The 23,372-nt window shown below is 39.0% G+C and overlaps 1 protein-coding gene across 1 annotated transcript in view; it reads left to right on the forward strand.

The window, feature by feature from the left end:
• The first annotated feature begins 465 nt into the window (after window positions 1–465).
• XPR1 (xenotropic and polytropic retrovirus receptor 1) overlaps window positions 466–23,372 on the forward strand; it is a 205,267-nt gene continuing 182,360 nt past the window's right edge. Inside the window, exon 1 of the mRNA XM_061383382.1 lies at window positions 466–731. Coding sequence (XP_061239366.1) covers window positions 663–731 — 69 coding nt within the window. The 5' untranslated portion in view covers window positions 466–662. The remainder of the gene's footprint in view (window positions 732–23,372) is intronic.

The raw sequence follows: 23,372 nt of genomic DNA on the forward strand, positions 1-23,372 counted from the left end.
TGGCACTGATGTCTTTAATTAAATTCAATAAGCATTTATTGAGCACCTAGAGAGTGTAAAATAGGGTTCCTTGAAATACATTTGGCCCTGAAGTATTTAGTCTGTTCTAGTTACTCAATTTGGATTAATGTCGATCCATCTTTCAGGGCTTTATGAAGAATAAATATTAAAATGGAAAAGCATTTGCACAAATCTTTGCAAATATAAACGTATTGTGTGGATTATTGGTGCTACAGTATTAATACTAATTGCAATAACAACACTGTTGCTTCCCAGGCAGGCGGTAGCGAGCAGCTGTAAGGCCAACAGAAGCCAGACGGAAGAGGTCAGGGGAGGTGCCTTCAGCACGTCCGGCCCAGAAGGGGCGGAGCCTTAAGGAACATACCCAAATCCTGCCCCTTACTCCGCCCTTTTCGTCTGGGCGCGTAGGCGGTTACCATGGCGATGACGTATAGAGGGCGGGGCGGGGCGGGGCTATGGAGAGGAGGAGGAAGATGGCGGGAGGGCGGCTCTGAGGAGACCTCGGCGGCGGCGGAGGAGGAGAGAAGCGCAGTGCCGCGCCGCGCCGGGGCCCATGTGGGGAGGAGTCGGAGTCGCTGTTGCCGCCGCCGCCGCCGCCTGTAACTGCTGGACCCGAGTAGGAGTGAAGGGGAGACGGCAGGATGAAGTTCGCCGAGCACCTCTCCGCGCACATCACTCCCGAGTGGAGGAAGCAATATATCCAGTATGAGGTACCGGCGGCGGCCGAGGAGTGGGAGGACTTGGAGGGGCCACCATCTCGCAAGTCCCGACCTCCACCGCCGCCTTCCGCTCTTGCTGCTTCCCCCGTGCCCGAGCGGACTTTGACCCGGTGCGACGAGGAGCCACTGCGGCATCCTAGCCGCGGCCGGCCCCCTCCGGGCCCCGCTGACCTTCCCCTCCCCCGCAGCCCCGTTGCAGCCGGGGTAACGGATATGCAGGCTGCGGGCTGCGGGCCGGGAGGGACTGCACAGCCGGCCGGGGCTGAGGAATGGTGGTGGGAGGGCGAGCCGCAGGTAGCGGAGTCGGGGTGTGAGGGTAGCCCGGGGTACAGCGGTTCCGCGCTAATCCCTTCCTCTTCCCGCTCACCCTGACCTCTGGTCCCCACCCTGGGCGAGCGCCCCCTCTCCAAGGTTAGGTCTTGTTTCTTTCGGCTCACCTCTCCCCGAGGAATCTTCTTCCTAGATTAGCCCCTCCGGTGATTTCCTTCAATTCACAGAGCCCTTCTTCAGCTTTCCCCCACTTGCCCACTGTTGACAAAGGCTTTGTAACAGGGTCGAAACTTGATTTAAATGTGTATCACACGTGCGGTGGTTACAGTAGGCAAACATCGTAATCAACTGTTTTGTTTTGATAATAAGACGGTGACTCGTGTTTTCACTGATTTCATGAAGTATATAAAGTAATCATATCTTTGGTTTTGGCTCTTCGGTTTTGGAATGGAGTGAAGGGGAAGAGGAAGAAAGAAAGAGAAGGGAATTATAAACATTTTCAGGTTTTCTTTCCTAAAATTTTTGTTAGCTAGGGAGAAAAGTACTATCTTGTAAACAATGTACTTTTAAAACATTCCTGTGTATTACAGAAATCATGGCCCTCCTCACCCTTAATTTCTGTGATAACAGCTCCTGGACGGTATTTAATAGAGATACTGATAAGGAACCATACGTTAATGAAAGGAAAAGTAGAGATAATGAGCCCATTTATGTATTCAGAAGCCAAGATACCTGAAGGGTTTTAAGCTTTGCAATAGGTTATTCTCAGTGGCTGGCAGTTCAGCTCCTGGATAGAGAGACTTAATCTGTAACCTCCAGTAATTCACATCTGTGTTGTGTGCAGGAACAAAGAGTATAAAATCAATATGAACACAAATATGCTAGCTAGATTTTATGAATTAAGATATTTTGGTCTCTTTTTCATTTCTATTTTAAGTTCATTGAAAGGATGTTTAGGCAATCGCAGAAGTTTATTTATTCATGTAACAGTTGTAACAATTGAAGAAGGAAAGGAAAGAGACATATAAGTAGGTTAAACAGAACCTTGAAGATTGTAAAATAAATTCACCTGGTAACATGCAGTATTTCATTATTGCCAGAAATGAAAGGCCTTGAGTTGTTAATGCTTTCTTTCACTTAATTTTCTTATAGTGTTTTGTGACTACGTTTTGTAAGAATGAAATAAGGGACAAGCTTTTCAGCCCGTAGAGCTCTTGATTTATTGTTTCTAATAACATTTGGTCAGTTTTAAAACCTTGGCTAGAGTCCAGATGATGGTTTTTATTGAAAGGAGGGTATTGGTCTTTCATCTTTCTAGTAGTAATTTTCAGCACCACTGCCAGTTCTTCATAGAACAGGGCATCCTGAAGCAACATCCTATATAGTATGGAATGCTTCATTTGGGGAGAAGTAATAGTGATTGGTTGTATGCTGTGATTCATTTTAAGCATTACAGCTCTTAACTGTTTCATAGAATTGTATTAATTTGGAATACAATTTTTAGGGCTGGAAAGAGAAGCGTAAGACTTAAAGATGCAATTACCTCTTGATTTATAATATCAGCTTTGTGGCTGGAGTCATTCTGGTACTCAATTCACATACTGCATTTGGACACTAACTAGTCCTAGATGGTTTACTTTAAGTTGGTCAGAGAGGAACACATTTCATATGTATGACTGTGTTATTTTTTCCTAGGCCAATTAAAAATTATTTTTTAAAAAATTCATTAATTGTAGATTATTAAAATTTTATTCTACAGAGAGTCCTTACTTTGTGACTTGAATCTTGCGTAAGCTCTTTATTTGGTAGGCAAAATTAATAAGGAGTACTTTTCTTTTTGAATTGGAGCCATTTTTTATATGGTTGGGATCTGTGTGTTGTATATTGTTGCTCAAGAGCTAGTGTTGTTCCTTTAAAAATAAAGAGGCATAAATAAGAATCTTTAGAGGAATTTGGCAGCTTAGAAACTTTGGGGAAAAAAGAATATCGTGAAAGATGTGAGCATTTGCTTGAGAGAAGAACCTTTTCATATGGCAGTAAAATGTAGTTTCTCACATGTGAAGATGATGCTCTTGAAATACTGTTAGCAGAACAGACACTTGGATTTGTTTTTCAAGTACTGGTGATGAAATTTTGGTATATTACCCATGATTTCTAGTGTAGGCTGCTTTCTACTGCTGTGAACTGTTATGAACTGTTCAGCTATTTTGGTTTTCATGTCATTTTGCTGCATTAAATTTTACTTGAAACATCAGACCATTAGAAGCTGAAAATGTTATTTTACCTCTGTGATTGTATGTATTATTGTGTACACACAGTCATACAGTAAGTGCTAATTCTTGTATATGTTTGTCATGAAGCCATGGGGATAGGCTTTTTGCTTTTCCAGGCTTCTGTCCTCTTTCATAAAGTAAGAATATAGGGTTAGAGCTTTTTAAGGTCCATTGTAGTTCATAGGTTTTTGATTTAACTTTTAATGGGTTTCATTTTTTGGACTGTTAAAATTAGTGTTAGTGATCCATCAATATCCTGAAAATGATCAGTTTCTAATTTAAAAATGAATTGTGGAGTTCATAGACTCAATCTTCATAGATGGAATAATAAAGCATAAAAGAATAGAGCAACATGGAGAAGTCATACAAAGAAAATTGGTTTGATTCATTTGTGAATAGTTTTTACAAAGAATAAAACACAAATGGAAAGAGGCTATCCCTGTTTCCAGTAATCTATTTGAGTATAAATCTTGGCATGTAATGCAGAACATCAATAAAAAATTTTCAAGAGCACTTTTTAAAATTTAGAATCAGTGATTGCATACTTTAGAGCTCTGTAATTGATTAATCAAAATTAATTTAGACCAGTTTCCACCAGACTAGTATGACCATGTTAATATTTTACAGAATATTAGCAAAAGAAGCAAATATATTTGGTGCCTTTGGCTGCTGACTTGTGTTTTCTTCCCTAGGGTCCTGTGCTGCTTGGGTTTCTCAGGAACCAGGAATGGTTTTGTCCGTGTACACTGTAATTTTGTAATGTACTAAAATAATGAGGAATCTAAATTTCAGCATTTTAGAGTTAAAAGGGGATTGACGGATTATCTGTCTCCTTGGTTTTTTCAGACGAAGAAATTAAGGTCCAAAAAGGTTAAATTACATGTCCAGTATCATATATAGTCTCTTGAGCACAGAGGTGTAAGCATTGAGAGTCAGATCACCCTGACTGTGTGACCCTGATGAAATCACTTCCTCTTCTGGGCTTTAGGTTCTTCATCTGTAAAGTGAGAGAACTGGACTTGATTTCTAGGCTTACAACCCTCTAAGGACCCATATAGCTCCAAATTTCTGTACATTTTTATGGTTTCATTATGCTTGATATATGAAGATGATAGAACTTAAAGTATTACTATTAAAAGCATTCTTTTAAATTAATAATCTCTTTTCAAAAAAATTTGATGATTATCTTAATCTGTGAATGGAAGACTGACCCAATGAAACTTTTATTGAACTCAAATAAAAAGTGATGGTAGTAGTTTTAATTTTTTTTGTTGCAAGATTTGGAAAGGATTCTGCATAATCTGCATATCCCTTTTTTCAAGTGTAAGGAAACACCATAACATTATTGTGATTTTCATTTATAGAACTCTCCCATGAGAACACTTGTGTTGCAGGCTTCAATTTCCCAAAGGAATTATGTTGATTAGTTAGGGTTAACTTGCCTTGCTGGAACTTGTTTGAAATTTCCAGTTTGGCCACCCGATGGGGCACAAACCACACTTTTCCTTTCAGGCACTTCTGCAAATGAAAGTACAGTATAGTATATTTAAAATAACATTTGTAAATGAGTATAGCAAAAAGATGCCTGGTGCTTACAAATGTTTCTTAAGTGAGTGAATTGTTGTATAAGATAGGAACCTATTACTGTTATTTTCATTGTTTAATAAAGTATGTTAGGGTGAGTGTCCTGGAAAGATTATACTTGTCTATCCATCCCTGAAGGTTGATTTTGGATCAGTTTTTGGGTGAAGGCCCATACCATAAGAACGTAGAATCTTACTTGACCTGGGGTGATCATGGAAAATCATTCCTGGCTTCAAATTCAGTCCTAACCTGAAAAGCATTTGAGAGACTGATTAAGTTGTGCTGGCTAGGGGTTTCAAGTATATTTGCATCATAGCCCCAAAGGAGTGTACCCAACGTTCCCATGAAGACAGAGAAGGTAGTTTTAGAAGTGTTACTTATGTTCATTTTTACGTGTAAGACAGGAAGAAATGAAATTTTACTAACATTGAATAAATACATTGATGAGATGACCTCATTTGAGGAGGTAGTCTGAACGAGAGTCAAGAATTGCTAATAGTTTTCTCACTTGTTTGTTCACTTTCAGCAAATAGCAGTTCAGTTTATGGTTGCTTATAGTTAGATGAATTTATGGATATTATCTAATTTTGACTAAACTAACCCATATAAAATGGATGTGAATTAAAAAGACTCCTGTAAAGAAGCCAGTAATGTGAGTACACATGAACAACAAGAAAATGGCAGAGCTGACAGTTCTACTTCTAGTACTAGCTTTTTGTCAGCCAAATTACAGAAAAAACAACGCTACTTTAATAGACCTAACAAGCTTGCCAAAAAGTTTCAAAATAATTAAAATAATTCTTCAAAATAAGATTTTAACATCCTTTGTCATCCATAGTGAACTTCACCCTAAATATATGTTATGTATTAGAGTATTCTGCATTGGAAGGTCAGTTTTCCAGCTTGTAGCCATTATCATTAACTGAATCTTGAAGTTTGAATTAGGCCTTTGAAATACTAAAAACTAGGATTTTAAAAAGCAATGAAACTTTTCTGTTAGATTGTTCTTTAAAAGTATTGTTACTGATAATTTCTTAAGAGAGATTAAAAATATTTTTGTATTATTCACAAGTGAAAGTTTAAATTAGTTTATTATTGTCTCATCTTTTAAAACTTCCATTTAAAAATTCTGTGTTTTATAAGGTACACAGTTGTAGAAGGAGATAATTTATAAATAAATGTACATATATTGGAGGTGCATGGTAAACTTTTTAAAAATAGTAACGTAACAAAAAAAGTTTGGAAGATTTTGCTCAAGTTGTACAGCTTAACTGGAGGTAGTTTGTGGGTTGCTTGGTATTTATTTAATTGGCCTTTGGGAGATTGTCAGAATTCACTAGGGGTCTTGCCTGGTTGTATTTTTGTTTTCAGGTCTTCCCCTTACCTAGTAAATGCTAAAAGAAGTCAAGTAGACAATGCTCATGAACAAATGCCTAAAAAAATTATTTATTCATTCAACACATATTTATAAGGGCTCTATTATGAGCTATAATGCTGATAGCTTTGTCATTAAATTCTCTTTTATCTTAGAAAAAACCAAAAACCAATTTTTTGTGTGTATGTGTTTGATTTTATATTTCAGTCATATTTCCAGCACATATTTCAACATAGTGCTTTCAAAACTTAAAATGGTGTAGAAAAGGAAGATTGTAGATTGAAGACTTGGAACATGGTTGTAAATTTGGATCACTATGTAAATAATATAGAAGAATTCTCCCTGGCTTTTCAAACTTTTTATATGTTATACACCTTTAAATTTAATTGTTTATAGAAGGAAATTTGCTTACCTGTTTCTTCCTATCACTAGGCAGGTGTGGTATCTGTGGTATCAGAAAAGTCTTAAAAAGTTATTTATTATAGATCACGGGAAAGTTTAATTAACTTGCTGTAAGCATAACTTGCAATTTTCATATTATGTGTAATGAGAGGGACAGTGTGATGATTAAGAAAACATAGTCATCTCTTATTGAAGATGACCTGCAGAATTTAGAAAGACTGTAGACCATAAATAAGGAGATGTAAGTCCTTAGAACTAGTTCTGTCACTGAATATTCACAGATAATTAGTGAACAAGTCATTTACTTGAAGATTGAAGGCCTGAAATATAATCATACAGGAAAATGAGAGGCTTTTAGATTATTGTGTGAATTACTTATTTAGACTAAATTGGTAAAGTTGTAATTCATGGAGTAATCCATGTGCTTTGTGAGCTTTTTCTATACCTTAGAGAAGTAATTCTTTAACTTTTTGGTCTTGGTACCATTTGAAACTCTTAAAAATTGTTAAAAAGATTCCAATATCTATTGATAATACTCTATATTTGAAATTAAAACTCAGAGATGTGTGAAACACAGAGTATACAAGCACACCTTCGACTAGGCTTCAGGGACGTGACGTCACATTTCATGTGGCCTTTGGGAACTTCCACCGTGTACTCGTGAAAGAATGAGTGAAAAAAGCACATGAAGTTGTGGTATTGCAGTGGATAATGGGGTCCTGCTGCTCGCTGCTCAAAAACCAATAAAGAGGCCAGGTTGGTGGAAAGAAAAGTTTGCTTTATTTTGGATGTCAGCAACAGCGGTGGGGGTGGGGTGGAGTGGGAGGAGTGGGGAGATGACACACTTATCCAAAGACCAATACCTGCCCCACTTCTTCTAGAATCAATGGACGAGAGTTTTTGTAGGCTTAGGGAGGGAGCTATAGGCAGAAACAGCGCAGTCAGCTCTGACCGTCGTCTTGAAATTGATTATCGGTGGTCTGACCAGCGTCATTTCATATATTTTAAGTACAGATAGTCTGCAGTCCCATGGTCGGTTTGTTCCCATTTCCTTGAGGCCAGTTCTCAGAATTTTGGCAGCTTATGTCATGGCTACAGTCTGGTCATCATGTAGTTAACTTTTCCTACGTGGTAGGGGTTTTAGTATCTGTAAGACAGCTCACAGGATATGGCTCAGACTATTCCATATCCCTTGAGAAGGGACTAAAGGTCTTTGACTATACTTTATAATGACTGGTGGTGATGGTTTAGTCGCTCAGTCACGTCTGACTCTTGCGACCCCATGGACTGTAGGGGTCCTCTGTCCATGGGATTCTCCAGGCATGAATACTGGAGTGGGTTGCTGTTTCCTTATCTAAAATAAAGCTGCATGCTAAATTGCTTCAGTCTTGTCCAACTCTTTGCAACTCTGTGGACTGTAGCCTACCAGGCTCCTATGTCCATGGGGATTCTCCAGGCAAGTGTACTGGAATGGGTTGCCGTGCCGTCCTCCAAGGGATCATCCCGACACAGGGGTCAAACTTGTGTCTTCTTATGCCTCCCACATTGGCAGGCAGGTTCTTTACCACTAGCTCCACTTAGGAAACTTCAAAATTTAACATGGATTCAATGAAAGTGAAAGTGGCTCAGTCGCGTCCGACTCTTTGTGACCCCCATGGACTATATAGTCCATGGAATTCTCCAGGCCAGAATACTGGAGTGGGTAGCCATTCCCTGTCCAGGGGATCTTCCCCAACACAGAGATTGAACCCAGGTCTCCCGCATTGCAGGCAGATTCTTTCCCAGCATTTTCTCACTTCTCTGATCAAACTTAATCTTTGACTAAAGTTTTTCCACAGATAAAAGGCAGGTTGAGAATGGCGCGGGGGGGGGGGTGGGGGGTGGGGCAAAAGATCGTAGGATCCTGCTCCATTTCAGTATTATTATGAAAATAGTTTTGATCTTCTGGGTTCCCTGAGAGAGTTTCTAAGAGTTGCTGCCTTTGAACACACAACTCCTTTCAGAACATTTGGAGATTACCTGAGAAAAAGCTCTCTAGTCTTAGGAAGCACATAAGAAGATAAAGAGAATCCCATGAATGAGAATTCTCTGGTATATCCCCATGCACAGAATGATAGAGAAAAGAAAGTTGTCTTCTCTGGGATTCCCACTTCCAATCTCTATTCCTTGAATTGAATTAGTGGAAATGTGCTCTTTTTGTCATTAAGGAGAAAGGAATTAGCATTTATTGACCAGTTAGGAACCAGGTGTCAGCAGCTTTGTTACCTCATCTAATCTTCACAACAGTTTTGTGAGATAGATTTTTTTTTCTTTTTAACTTATTTTTTTACTGAAGGATAATTGCTTTACAGAGAGTTTTGTAATTTACAGAGAGTTTTGTAAATTACAGAGACTTTTGTTGTTTTCTGTCAGACCTCAATGTGAATCAGCTATAGGTATATATATATCTCTTCCTGTTGAACCTCTCTCCCATCTCCCTCCCCATCCCACCCGTCTAGGTCGATACAGAGCCCCTATTTGAGTTTCCTGAGCCATACAACAAATTCCTGTTGGCTAAGATAAGATATTTTTTTGGGCTCCAGAATCACTGCAGATGGTGACTGCGGCCATGAAATTAAAAGACTCTTACTCCTTGGAAGAAATGTTGTGATCAACCTAGACAGCGTATTAAAAAGCAGAGACATTGCTTTGCCAACAAAGGTCCATCTAGTCAAGGCTATGGTTTTTCCAGTAGTCATGTATAGATGTGAGAGTTGGACTATGAAGAAAGCTGAGCACCAAAGAATTGATGCTTTTGAACTGTGATGTTGGAGAAGATTCTTGAGAGTCCCTTGGACTGCAAGGAGATCCAACCAGTCCATCCTAAAGGAAATCAATCCTGAATATTCACTGGAAGGACTGATACTGAAGCTGAAACTCCAATACTTTGGCCACCTGCTGCCAAGAGCTGACTCATTTGAAAAGACCCTGATGCTGGGAAAGATTGAAGGCAGGAGGAGAAGGGGACGACAGAGGATGAGATGGTTGGATGGCATCACCGACTCAATGGAAACGAGTTTGAGTGAACTCCAGGAGTTGGTGATGGACAGGGAGGCCTGGTGTGCTGCGGTTCATGGGGTTGCAAAGAGTCGGACGCGACTGAGCAACTGAACTGAACTGGAGATAGATGATTTATTATCTTCATTTTACTGATGAGGAAACTCAGGCTTAGAGAGACTAACCAACTTGTTCATGGCCATACACTTACTAAGTAGTAGAGACAGAATTTGAAATAAAATCTGTCATACTTGGGAGCTCTTGCCTTTATATGGGAATTGTAAATAGCAGTGGTGCTAACAGGGGCGGTAACAACAGCTGTTATTTTTTGAGTGCTTACTTTGTCAGTCACTATGGCATTACTTTAAAAATATCTCTTTATAGCAAGCTGTGTAGGTAGGTTTTTATGTTCGCTCTGTTTGTAGACTGGGAACCTGAGTCTTAGAGCCATTCAGTAACTGATTATGTTGAAACTGCTAATTGTGGTTAGCAGATATGAGATTGAAAGAGCCCCTGCTCTTAATTCCTACATCCTGCTGGTTTATGAAAAATAAATAACTCCATCCATTTATGCATATATATGTTTAGGCACAGTCTCCAGCACCTGCTGAAGTAATGGCTGGTCTACTTTTAGTCCTAGGTCTTAGTTCTGCATGGTTTGGAGGTAGTAGAATGTGGTCTGGAGGTTAGAGTTCACCTCTATTAATTTATTTTTTTCTCAAGATTATCAGTGTAACTCTTATGAGGTAGGCGCTGTTAAACAGAGGAACTTACAAAGATGAGCCATAGGAAAAAGCTAATGAGATATAGTGATAAGTGTAAAAGGAGGAAGATAAAGAAGAGTGAGCATAGCTGTTGCTATGCCACAGTTGTGGCTTTTTGCTTTTAAAGCATTCCATAGATCATGGAAGGAGAAGGCAATGGCACCCCACTCCAGTACTCTTGCCTGGAAAATCCCATGGACGGAGGAGCCTGGTAGGTTGCAGTCCACGGGGTCACCAAGAGTCAGACATGACTGAGCGACTTCACTTTCACTTTTCATTTTCATGCATTGGAGAAGGAAATGGCAACCCACTCCAGTGTCTTGCCTGGAGAATCCCAGGGACGGGGGAGCCTGGTGGGCTGCTGTCTGTGGGATTGCACAGAGTCGGACACGACTGAAGTGACTTAGCAGCAGCAGCAGCAGCAACATAGATCATGGAACGTCAGACCTGTAAGGAATTTCAGAGATTATTTAGTCCAATTCCCTTTTTTACTTGAGTGGGAAATGAAGTCCAGAGAGATTGTGATTCAAGGACACGTAGCTTGGTTAGTGGCAGAGTTAACTCAATCACTCTGATTCATTTTATTGTTTAACTATTTTGCATCATGTACTTGTATGTCAATAATGCATGGAGAGAACAAACTCTGAAGCCATACTGCCTAGGTTCATATTCCAGCTGCACAATTTACTAACTGAGTGACCTCAGGCAAGGCATTCTATTAATTCCTCTCTGTTGTTCAGTTTCCTCATTTGTAAAATGGGGACAGTAATAGTAGTTACAGGACTTCTGTGAGGATTATATGAGTTAAAATATGAAAAGTGCTAATATAATGCCTATATTTGCTATTAAAATTATTTCTACTACAGAGTTCAGCGGTATTAGTTAAGGCTAGGTTAGCAGTATCTTTGTGAGGAAAACTGAGCCTCAAATTTTGTCCCTCTGGGCTTGTTCAGTTCAGGTTTTTGGAAAATGTCTCTTGATTTTAGATATTATTCCTTTTACCTGTGAATTTATATTAATAAATTGTCCTTTTTATATATAGTAAGAAATTCAGGTGGGAGCAATCATATGGTTTTGAAAGAAATTTGTTCTCCTTGGTTACTTGTAACTTGTATTCATTTTGGTTATAGACTGTGCCTGCATATTCTTTTTTTTTTTTTCAATTGGGGTGACATTTACATGTGCGCTCTTAAGTATGTCTGAACAGCTTAAGTGTATAGCTTAAATTCAAAATCCTTTGAATTTTTAGTGGCTATCTAATTGTAGTTTGTTTCAGTTTTCTAATGAAAATTTAATTTTTTAATACTAGAATTGGTTTTAGAGTTGAAAAAGACCTTCTCAAGTCCTCTGTTTCACAGATGAATAAATTGAGGGCAGGAAGGCCAAAATATATGTTTGGTCAGCCTCACAACTAGCTGATAGCAGAGCCTGGAATTAAAATACTGACCTCTTGCTCACTGGTATACCTTACTGAGGCTTATCACTGCTATATAAACATTTCTTTACTTTTAATTTTAAAAATTCATTTTCTTTGTAAGAGACCATATGAATTTAAATGTTCTTGTTAATTAGTACTTACTCAGCATTAATACATTTATGTGAATCTGATCCTTTAGTTCACAGTAACAACCTCAAATCGTTCTTGTGTGTGTCAGTTAAAAGACTAGATAAATAAGAGGCTCAAATTTAAAAATATTGTTTACTCAATTACAACCATTGCCCCATTTAGGTAGAAAACTATTTTAGGTGAGGAGATAGGACTGAGAAATTACGGTTAAGGCTTGAGGAGTTAGGTAGAGATGAGAGGAGGAATCAGGAAAGTTGAAGAATCTTTTGGGCATTTCTCTGTAGCATACCTGAATGTTAACACAGGTTACATGTTACCTCCACATGAACAGCACCTCCCTCTCTACCCCCTGTCTCTTATAACATACTGCCAAGCTGAAGTCAGGGCATATCTGACTAGAGAAGATTAGAATATATAATATTAATCTACTAACTATTCATGATGTCCCCTTCCTCTTTTGAAAAAATAATAAAGTGACAACGATGATAATAGCAACAGCTGATGTTCACTGAGTGTCTGTTGTGTCAGGTGTTTTATGTTTATCCGCACCCTCTAAGGTAGGTTTTGTTATCCTGTTTTAAGAAGTCACTGAATCTTAGATTGAGTAGATTGCCCAAGGTCACATAGCTGGTGAATGGTAAAACCAGAGTTCAAACACAGGTTTGTCTTATTTTACAGCCTGGATTCTTAACATGAGGCTACATGGTCAGGATCTCGCAAGGGGCTGGTGGTGTAACAATAGGTACGCGCCTGTCCTAAAGGAGCTTGTAACTTGGTTGGTCTTCTAATCGTAGTATATTGTGATTATGTTACAGAGGAATGGCCGATTGATTTGCTATGGAGAATCAAAGGTATTTATCTTGAAAGCTTTCACAGAAGTACTAGAGGTTCAGTAGGGTTTGTTGCCATGGTGAAGAGGGGACAGGACACTGAGGGCGTTCTAGGCAGATAGAGTAATACTGAACGAAGGCACAGATAGGTGCAAGTACGCAAGCATATTAGTGAAATCTGGTTTAGTAGGTACGTTGGAGGGCTGATAGTGTGATTCATACTGAGCTTTGAATACCATGTCGAGGACTTTAAATGTTTCCTGGTTGTGAACCACTAAGGATTTTAAAGAGACTTGGGGATAGGGATCAATGCAAAGGGAGAATGTAGTTTAGATCCTGGAGATGCAGTGGGGAGACCAAGACCAAAAAATGAAAACCAAATAGTATAGCCAAAAATAGTGAGAGCTTGAATTTACTACCTCATTTAATCAGTTTTCCCACACTTTAGCATCTAAAATCAAGATATATCTCGTAATTAATTATCATAGATTAATTGGCAGACTTTTTTTCATTCTTAGAAGCACATAAAGTAATGGTGTATATTACTACTAAAGGGATCTTAGATTTGATGAAATAATGATAGTAATAATATATAATATTTACTGAAAGCTGGCTGTGTGTCAGGCAGAGTCGTACATACATGTTAGCATCCAGCATCTGGTAGTGTCTGGCATATTTAGAAACTTAAAAACAACAGCAAAATAGAATGTAACTGAAAGACTATGGGATCTGCCTGAGATGTCATTAAGGGATAAGAAAGAGATTTAGGAGAGCATCATTGAAGGCAGTCAGTGGAGAAAACAGGAAAAGCTCATGTTTATCCCCTATAGAGCGTGACTAGAGCTCTGGAAATGAGTTACTTTGGTATCAATTAGGAGAAGTTGGTCTTATTCTTTTAGTTTTGTTTATTCAGTGAAATGTGATCATTGATGACAAAATTGAGATGATAGTCTTTCTCCTGTTTTTTAAATATTTGTATCATAGCAGGTAACAAAAGTATTGATAAGCAGGTGAGTCACCACCTCTAATCATGTAGTTCAAACATCTTTTGATTAAATCTTCCTTTTTGAGTAGAATAAGCTTATTTGAAATATTGGTATTTCAAATTATGCTGCCATTAGTTATTTGCTAAAGAGGATTGCAAGATTTTTTTTTTTCTAGGATTCGTTTGCTTAGTATCATGGACTTTCAAAAATTCAGTTCTTGATAGATTCAGAAATTAGAAAGTGAATTGATTTAGAGACCACTGAAATTGAAATTGTGATAACCCTGTTGTTGTAATTGTAATTTAATTGTAATTGTAATAACCCTGTTGGGCAAGTCATGTAGCCTTTCTGTGCCACAATTCTCTTATCCTTAAACTGGAAATAATAATACGTTTTACTTTTGGAGGATCATGTGAAATGAAATGAATCAATAATTGGAAAACAGGACAGGAGGTTTAATAGTTACTACACACAGTAAGTATTAGCCATTATTACATATCTATCCTTAGTGGTTTGAGTCTAACAGTTGAGCAGCATCTTGATTTGTTTACTGTTGACACAATTGGGGGAAGGGGTCAGTGAAACTGTAACTAGGAAAGGACAACTTAGACTGTTTATTCAATTATTGAACAAATGGAAGTTGAAAGAATTTTACCTTTTTAAAAAAGGCTATGGGAGTATCAGACCACCTGACCTGCCTCTTGAGAAACCTCTATGCAGGTCAGGAAGCAACAGTTAGAACTGGACATGGAACAACAGACTGGTTCCAAATAGGAAAAGGAGTATGTGAAGGCTGTATATTGTCACCCTGCTTATTTAACTTATATGCAGAGTACATCATGAGAAACACTGGACTGGATAGAATCAAGATTCTAGCTGGGAGAAATATCAACAACCTCAGATATGCAGATGACACCACCCTTATGGCAGAAAGTGAAGAAGAACTAAAAAGCCTCTTGATAAAAGTGAAAGAGGAGAGTGAAAAAGTTGGCTTAAAGCTCAACATTCAGAAAACTAAGATCATGGCATCTGGTCCCATCACTTCATGGCAAATAGATGGGGAAACAGTGGCTGATTTTATTTTTCTGGGCTCCAAAATCACTGCAGATGGTGATTGCAGCCATGAAATTAAAAGACACTTACTCCTTGGAAGGAAAGTTATGACCAACCTAGACAGCATATTAAAAAGCAGAGACATTACTTCGTCAACAAAGGTCCGTCTAGTCAAGGCTATGGTTTTTCCAGTAGTCTTACATGGATGTTGGACTATAAAGAAAGCTGAGCACCGAAGAATTGATACCTTTGAATGGTGGCGTTGGAGAAGACTCTTGAGAGTCCCTTAGACTGCAAGGAGATCCAACCAGTCCATCCTAAAAGAAATCAGTCCTGAACATTCATTGGAAGAACTGATGCTGAAGCTGAAACTCCCAATACTTTGGTTACCTGCTACCAAGAGCTGACTCATTTGAAAAGACCCTGATGCTGAGTAAGATTGAAGGCAGGAGGAGAAGGGGATGACAGAGGATGAGATGGCTAGATGGCATCACTGACTCAATGGACATGAGTTTGGGTGGACTCCGGGACTTGGTGATGGACAGGGAGCCTGGTGTGCTGCAGTTCATGGGGTTGCAAAGAGTTGGACATGACTGAGTGACGGAATTGAACTGAACTGAGTATTTCATAGAACATAAAGTTTGTTACACTTGCTGATGGTTATTGATGAAAGAAAAAAAGATTGTACATTTTTGAAAATTTTTTGGCTTTTGGTAGAGGTGAAAAACTGGGAAGAAAATTGGTCACTTTTTCCTTTTTCTTTTGCATTTTTGTTGTAAGCATTATTAAAATTTCCGACTTGATTGGTAAGTGTAATGTATTAGAGAAGAAAGTGTTTTAGGGAAGGAAATTACTATCAAGTGCAGAATTTTGGCATTCCTTCTTGACCTTTCTTCTATTTTAGAGACAGTGTTATTTAATATGATAGGTTTTATGTTAGGAAAATTTATGAGACCATTGTTTAACCAACTTTATGTTTAAAAAATTTAAACAACATGATATCAATAATCAACAATAATAATTAAGTGCATATATTGTGAACTTGCCTTGTTAAACACAGAATATCCTACTAAAGTATCATCCCCCTTCCAAGTTACTTAATTGCAAACATACACAATATTTTAGTAATTAGATCTTTTTTTCTCATTAGTATTTGAAATTAAATAAAAATATTATTGGTTAAGATAAAATAATACTTTTAAACTTTTGTTTTGGCCATGCCATGCGGCATGCGGGACCTTAGTTCCCCATTCAGGGATCAAACCCATGCCGCCTGCATTGGGAATACAGAGTCTTAACCATTGGACTGCTAGGGAAGTTCCTATTAGACATTTTTAAACGTATCACTTTCCTTTTGCTTAGCACAGTGATTTATGTAGGTGGTTTAATATTTATGCTTTAAATAACAGAGGTTGGGTGGCTAGCCAGATATAGAGGTTGAAGGAGGGAAGAATTTAATACAATGGTTTAAACGTAAGGAAAGTGGTAGAGACTAGCTACTTTCAGATCAGATCAGATCAGTCGCTCAGTCGTGTCCGACTCTTTGCGACCCCATGAATCGCAGCACGCCAGGCCTCCCTGTCCATCACCATCTCCCAGAGTTCACTCAAACTCACGTCCATCGAGTCGGTGATGCCATCCAGCCATCTCATCCTCTGTCATTCCCTTCTCCTCCTGCCTCCAATCCCTCCCAGCATCAGAGTCTTCTCCAATGAGTCAACTCTTCGCGTGAGGTGGCCAAAGTACCGGAGTTTCAGCTTTAGCATCATTCCTTCCAGTGAACACCCAGGACTGATCTCCTTCAGAATGGACTGGTTGGATCTCCTTGCAGTCCAAGGGACTCTCAAGAGTCTTCTCCAACACCACAGTTCGAAAGCATCGATTCTTCTGCGCTCAGCCTTCTTCACAGTCCAACTCTCACATCCATACATGACCACAGGAAAAACCATAGCCTTGACTAGACAAACCTTTGTTGGCAAAGGAATGTCTCTGCTTTTGAATATGCAATCTAGGTTGGTCATAACTTTCCTTCCAAGGAGTAAGCGTCTTTTAATTTCCTGGCTGCAGTCACCATCTGCAGTGATTTTGGAGCCCAGAAAAATAAAGTCTGACACTGTTTCCAATGTTTCCCCATCTATTTCCCATGAAGTGGTGGGACCGGATGCCATGATCTTCGTTTTCTGAATGTTGAGCTTTAAGCCAACTTTTTCACTCTCCACTTTGACTTTCATCAAGAGGCTTTTTAGTTCCTCTTCACTTTCTGCCATAAGAGTGGCGTCATCTGCATATCTGAGGTTATTGATATTTCTCCCGGCAATCTTGATTCCAGCTTGTGTTTCTTCCAGTCCAGCGTTTCTCATGATGTACTGTGCATATAAGTTAAATAAACAGGGTGACAATATACAGCCTTGACGTACTCCTTTTCCTATTTGGAACCAGTCCGTTGTTCCATGTCCAGTTCTAACTGTTGCTTCCTGACCTGCATACAAATTTCTCAAGAGGCAGATCAGGTGGTCTGGTATTCCCATCTCTTTCAGAATTTTCCACAGTTTATTGTGATCCACACCGTCAAAGGCTTTGGCATAGTCAATAAAGCAGAAATAGATGTTTTTCTGGAACTCTCTTGCTTTTTCCATGATCCAGCTAGCTACTTCAGGAGGTGGTAAATTCATGCTGATTTCATTTGTGAAATATCTATATGTAGAGATAACTACTAGCTGGAATTTGAAAAATTATATCAAAAGATAAGACATTATAATTGAGATAGTAGTTAAAAATTAAGTCACTAGTGGAAAGTATGTAACACAGAAAAATAGAGACAGGAAATCTTGGAAAATAAGTTGTCATAGGAGTTAAGGGAGTAAAGGGTAAATGGACTATCAGCAGTGACATGCTTTTTGTAGACAGGTTAATGAGAATGAGGATTAAGGTAGGCCTTTGGATATGACAAAATTCTGAACACAGATTTTCTTCTGCTAACTTTATTCCAAGTTTGAAGAGGTTAAAAGTCATTTAGACAACATATCTGTACTTTTCGTTTGAGAAATTTGTCTATTAACAAGAGTGATGAAAATGGGATGGAACCTTTAGGAATGAGTAGGATAAAGTAAAAAATTCTTTGAAAGATATGTGGGGTCCATTCATCTTGAAGGCAATAGAGAAGATAGCTTTAATTTTATCTAAATTTTTTGCTTTAATTGCATTTCCCTCATTTATTGGCTGTGGCCTTTTAAACAGTTATTTTATTTCTCTGAACCTCAGTTTTCTTGGTGCAAAATGAGGATAATATTTACCTTTCAAGATTATTATGAGAATTAGATATAATAATACATGAAAGGGCTTCCCAGGTGGCATGGTGGTAAAGAATCTGCCTGCCAAGCAGGAGATGTGGGTTTGATCCTTGGGTTGGGAGGATCCCCTGGAGAAGAAAATGGCAGCCCACTGAGGTATCCTTAGCAGGGTGATCCCATAGACAGAAGAGCCTTGTAGGCTACAGTCCATGGGATCGCAAAGAGTCAGACATGACTTAGTGACTAAAGAGCAACAGTATATGAAATTGCCAGCAAGGACCTGATCTATAGAAGATACTTTTCAATAATGTATAGCTGTTAATTTCTATCATTAAAAATAAGCCATGCTGCTGCTGCTGCTGCTAAGTAGCTTCAGTCGTGTCTGACTCTGTGCGACCCCAGAGACAGCAGCCCACCAGGCTCCCCGTCCCTGGGATTCTCCAGGCAAGACACTGGAGTGGGTTGCCATTTCCTTCTCCAACGCATGAAAGTGAAAAGTGAAAGTGAAGTCATTCAGTCGTGTCCGACTCCCAGCAACCCCATGGACTTCAGCCTACCAGGCTCCTCCGTCCATGGGATCTTCCAGGCAAGAGTACTGGAGTGTGGTGCCATCACCTTCTTTTTATTCATTTATTCAGTAGATATTTATTTTAGGGTGTTGGTACTCAGTCTTTTAGTATACCAATACCCTCTTTCAATGTCATGAAATTCCTTGGAAACTAAATGATGATAGCTGGTAGTATTGAAATTGGAGCTGTGAACTGGTCTTGGACTCATGGATTAGAAACCGTTTTTATGAAGTGTATAGGTGTATTGCAGAACCTTTGGGTTCCTTTTTTGTTTTCTTTCAGATAAACTAGCAAACTGTTGGTAGGAACAGAGTGGGAATTTTATGTTGCCATACTATTATATTTGGACAAAACAATGTTTTATCAACCTGTGTAAACCTTATATATTAAAGAGGACTGGAAGTCAAACACACTAGGAACTTTTCTTGTGGCTAGTAAATGAAAGAGGTTTGAATTTTGTGTGGCAATTAACAAAAATAATGAAAATTCGAACAAAAGAAATGACTTTGCATTTTGGTGTTTCATGAAACTAGAAATGCTATAAAATAATTAAATATAAATAACATAGTTAACACTTTAAAAATTAACTGATGTGCTGATTTTGGATATTTAGGCTTTATGTTACAAAGTCTGTGCAGTTTACAAAATACAAACATATTTTGACTTTTACTGTGCTAGATGCTATGCCCCGTAAGAACTGAAGTGAGATTACTCTCTGCCCTTAGAGAATTTACAACTGTTACCACTGTAAATGTAAGAATGAGCCATATAGGTTTAATTAGTTATAAAAGAACATTTGTTATCAGCTGCATGTTACTGTCAGAACAGGATCCTTAGGTAAGGAAGACGCTGATTTAATCTGTCAGATTTATTCTGTCCCAGCCCAGAAATGCAGCTATATGATTTCTCAAGGGCATTCAGTGTAAGTTAAATTACAGTATTGGTGGCTGTGACTTACGGGAATGCAGTTTTGCTTGTTATTGCTAAATAAATCACTTCTTGAAATTGTCATAGTCTTCCTTTCCATAGTTTTTGTGTCTTTATGTAATTATAAATTTTAGGTACTTTGATCAAGACAAGCCAAAGATGTTGGTTATGATCTAATAACATTACATTCTGTGATATAAAAATATTTTTCAAATATAGCCTCATGTATTAAATATCTGTTACTCTGTAACAAACTACCTAAAACTACTGAAACAATAAGAAACATTTATTATCTTTCTGTGTGTAAAGAGTTTGGAAGCAGCTTAACTGGGTGATTCTGGCTCAGGATATTTTGTGAGGTTGTGGTCAAGATGTCAGTCAGGGCTGCAGCCATCTCAAGGCTTGGCGGGGACTGGATCCGATTCTAGAATAGCTCACTCACGTGGTTCACAAATTTGTGCTGACTTTTTTTAGGAGGTCTCAGTTCCTTACCGCTTGGATCTCTCCATAGGGGTGCTTCAGTTTCTTCATGACTGGCTTTTTCTAGAGTGGGGAATCGAAGAAAGAGCAAGATGAATGCTGCAGTGCCTTTTATGACCTAACCGTGGAAGTAGTATTCTGTCATGTATGCAGTATTCTATTGGCTGCACGCTCGTGCATGCATGCTCAGTTGTGTCAGTCGTGTCCAACTCTTTGCAACCCCATGGACTGTAGCCCACCAGGCTCCTCTGTCCAAGGGGATTCTCCAGGCAAGAATACTGGAGTGGGTAGCCATTCCCTTTTCCAGAGGATCTTCCTGACCCAGGGATCAAATCTGCAGCTCCCATGGCTCCTGCATTGCAGGCAGATTCTTTACCGCTGAGCCAATGGAGAAGCCCCGTTGGCTATACAGGTCAGTCCTATTTAGTATGGAAGGGGATTGCACAAGAGTGTTACTACCAGGAGTTAGGAATCATTGGAGGCTATTTCAGAGGCTAGTTACTACATCTGACATAAAAATCTAATGATTTAGAAAAGTGTTGGAAATAAAAAGGAGAGTATCAGAAAATTGAGAGGCCAAAATTAGAGGTAAATTTTAGAAAATAACATTTCACTCCAAATAATGGGTAACATGTCTTTTTCTCAAAGAAACATGGATTAAAGAATGAGCAGTAAGAGTCCATTGAAATAGTTTAGGTGAGAGGATGGGAGAGAATAAAGTAAAAGAGGGGGTGGTGGCATTGACTGAATAAGATTACTAAACTTAGGAGTGCAAAGGAAGAGCATAAAAAAATGTTAACCCCCTAGGACAAGGATTTTTCTTTTCCTCATAGTATATCCCAGGTGCCTAAAACAGGCCTGGCATGTAGCAGATACACAAGTATTTACTGAAGGAGTGAGACAATAATTAAGATTGTTAATCTGTGTGATGTGGTTACTGGCAGTGACATTAACAGAAATAAAGACATGAAAAGTGTAGGCTTTGGGAAGAAAATGAATTTTAGACATTTTGTATATGTGTTAGCAGACATGTGGCTGAGGATTTAGATTAGGGAGATACCTACATAGAAATAGTAAAAACCATGTCAGTGGATATTACAGTATGTTAGGGAGGAAATGTATAAATACAGATATAGCAGGACCTACTCCAAATTGGTTCTTCCTATTATAAATTACATATATTTTATACATTTAACAAATTCATTAATACTTTAATGTTGTGACAACTTTTGTATATTGAATTGCCTTTTACCGATGGTGCTCAGTTAAGTCATGTCTCTTTGCAACCCCATAGATGGGATTTTCCAGGCAATACTGAAATGGTTGCCGTTTTCTTCTCCAGTTTGCTGATGGGATACATTTAAATTCCATGAAAATTGAGCCATGGGTAATGCTTCTAATATACTATAGGTGCCTAATAAACTATAGGATTGTTAAGCATATATGAGAATACATTAATTTTAAATTTTATTATATTAGATTATAAAGATTTTTTTTTTAACTTTACAGATTATTTCTATCATCAAAAACAGAGTTCAGTTAGTTTATTTGTATTTGGGGATAGAAATAAAGGTAAATTAGATAGTCATTCTTTGTACAGGACTCTTGAGAATGTCCAGTGCCCTCTTCTGAGTTTTATAATTTGATTTATAGAACTGTTCCTAGCACTTTAGTATCAGGAAAATATGACTGATTTCTGGATAGTGAGACAAACCAGGTCAAATGTAACTGACTTGCACATTATTCACAGACTACTCAGTATTTCTGGTAAAGAGATTAAAAGGGGAATATAGGGAATTTCATTCTGTCAGATCTCTCCACCATGACCCGCCCATCTTGGGTTGCCCCACGGGCATGGCTTAGTTTAATTGAGTTAGACAAGGCTGTGGTCCTAGTGTAATAAGATTGACTAGTTTTCTGTGAGTATGGTTTCAGTGTGTCTGCCCTCTGATGCCCTCTTGCAACACCTACCATCTTACTTGGGTTTCTCTTACCTTGGGCATGGGGTATCTCTTCATGGCTGCTCCAGCAAAGCGCAGCCGCTGCTCCTTACCTTGGACGAGGGGTATCTCCTCACTGCCGCCCTTCCTGACCTTCAACGTGGGATAGCTCCTCTAGGCCCTCCTGCGCCTGCACAGCCACGGCTCCTTGGACGTGGGGTTGGTCCTCCCGGCTGGATCATGGAAAAAGCAAGAGAGTTCCAGAAAAACATCTATTTCTGCTTTATTGACTATGCCAAAGCCTTTGACGGTGTGGATCACAATAAACTGTGGAAAATTCTGAAAGAGATGGGAATACCAGACCACCTGATCCACCTCTAGAGAAATTTGTATGCAGGTCAGGAAGCAACAGTTAGAACTGGACATGGAACAACGGACTGGTTCCAAATAGTAAAAGGAGTACGTCAAGGCTGTATATTGTCACACACATTTAACTTATATGCAGAGTACATCATGAGAAACGCTGGGCTGGAAGAAACACAAGCTGGAATCAAGATTGCCGGGAGAAATATCAATAACCTCAGATATGCAGATGACACCACCCTTACGGCAAAAAGTGAAGAGGAACTAAAAAGCCTCTTGATAAAAGTGAAAGCGGAGAGTGAAAAAGTTGGCTTAAAGCTCAACATTCAGAAAACGAAGATCATGGCATCCAGTCCCATCACTTCATGGGAAATAGATGGGGAAACATTGGAAACAGTGTCAGACTTTATTTTTCTGGGCTCCAAAATCACTGCAGATGGTGACTGCAGCCATGAAATTAAAAGACGCTTACTCCTTGGAAGGAAAGTTATGACCAACCTAGATTGCATATTCAAAAGCAGAGACATTCCTTTGCCAACAAAGGTTTGTCTAGTCAAGGCTATGGTTTTTCCTGTGGTCATGTATGGATGTGAGAGTTGGACTGTGAAGAAGGCTGAGCGCAGAAGAATCGATGCTTTTGAACTGTGGTGTTGGAGAAGACTCTTGAGAGTCCCTTGGTCTGCAAGGAGATCCAACCAGTCCATTCTGAAGGAGATCAGCCCTGGGATTTCTTTGGAAGGAAAGATGCTAAAGCTGAAACTCCAGTACTTTGGGCACCTCATGCGAAGAATTGACTCATTGGAAAAGACTCTGATGCTGGGAGGGATTGGGGGCAGGAGGAGAAGGGGACGACAGAGGATGAGATGGCTGGATGGCATCACTGACTCGATGGACGTGAGTCTGGGTGAACTCCGGGAGTTGGT

Source organism: Bos javanicus, chromosome 16, assembly GCF_032452875.1.
Source record: "Bos javanicus breed banteng chromosome 16, ARS-OSU_banteng_1.0, whole genome shotgun sequence".
In the NCBI taxonomy this organism is placed as follows: domain Eukaryota; kingdom Metazoa; phylum Chordata; class Mammalia; order Artiodactyla; family Bovidae; genus Bos; species Bos javanicus.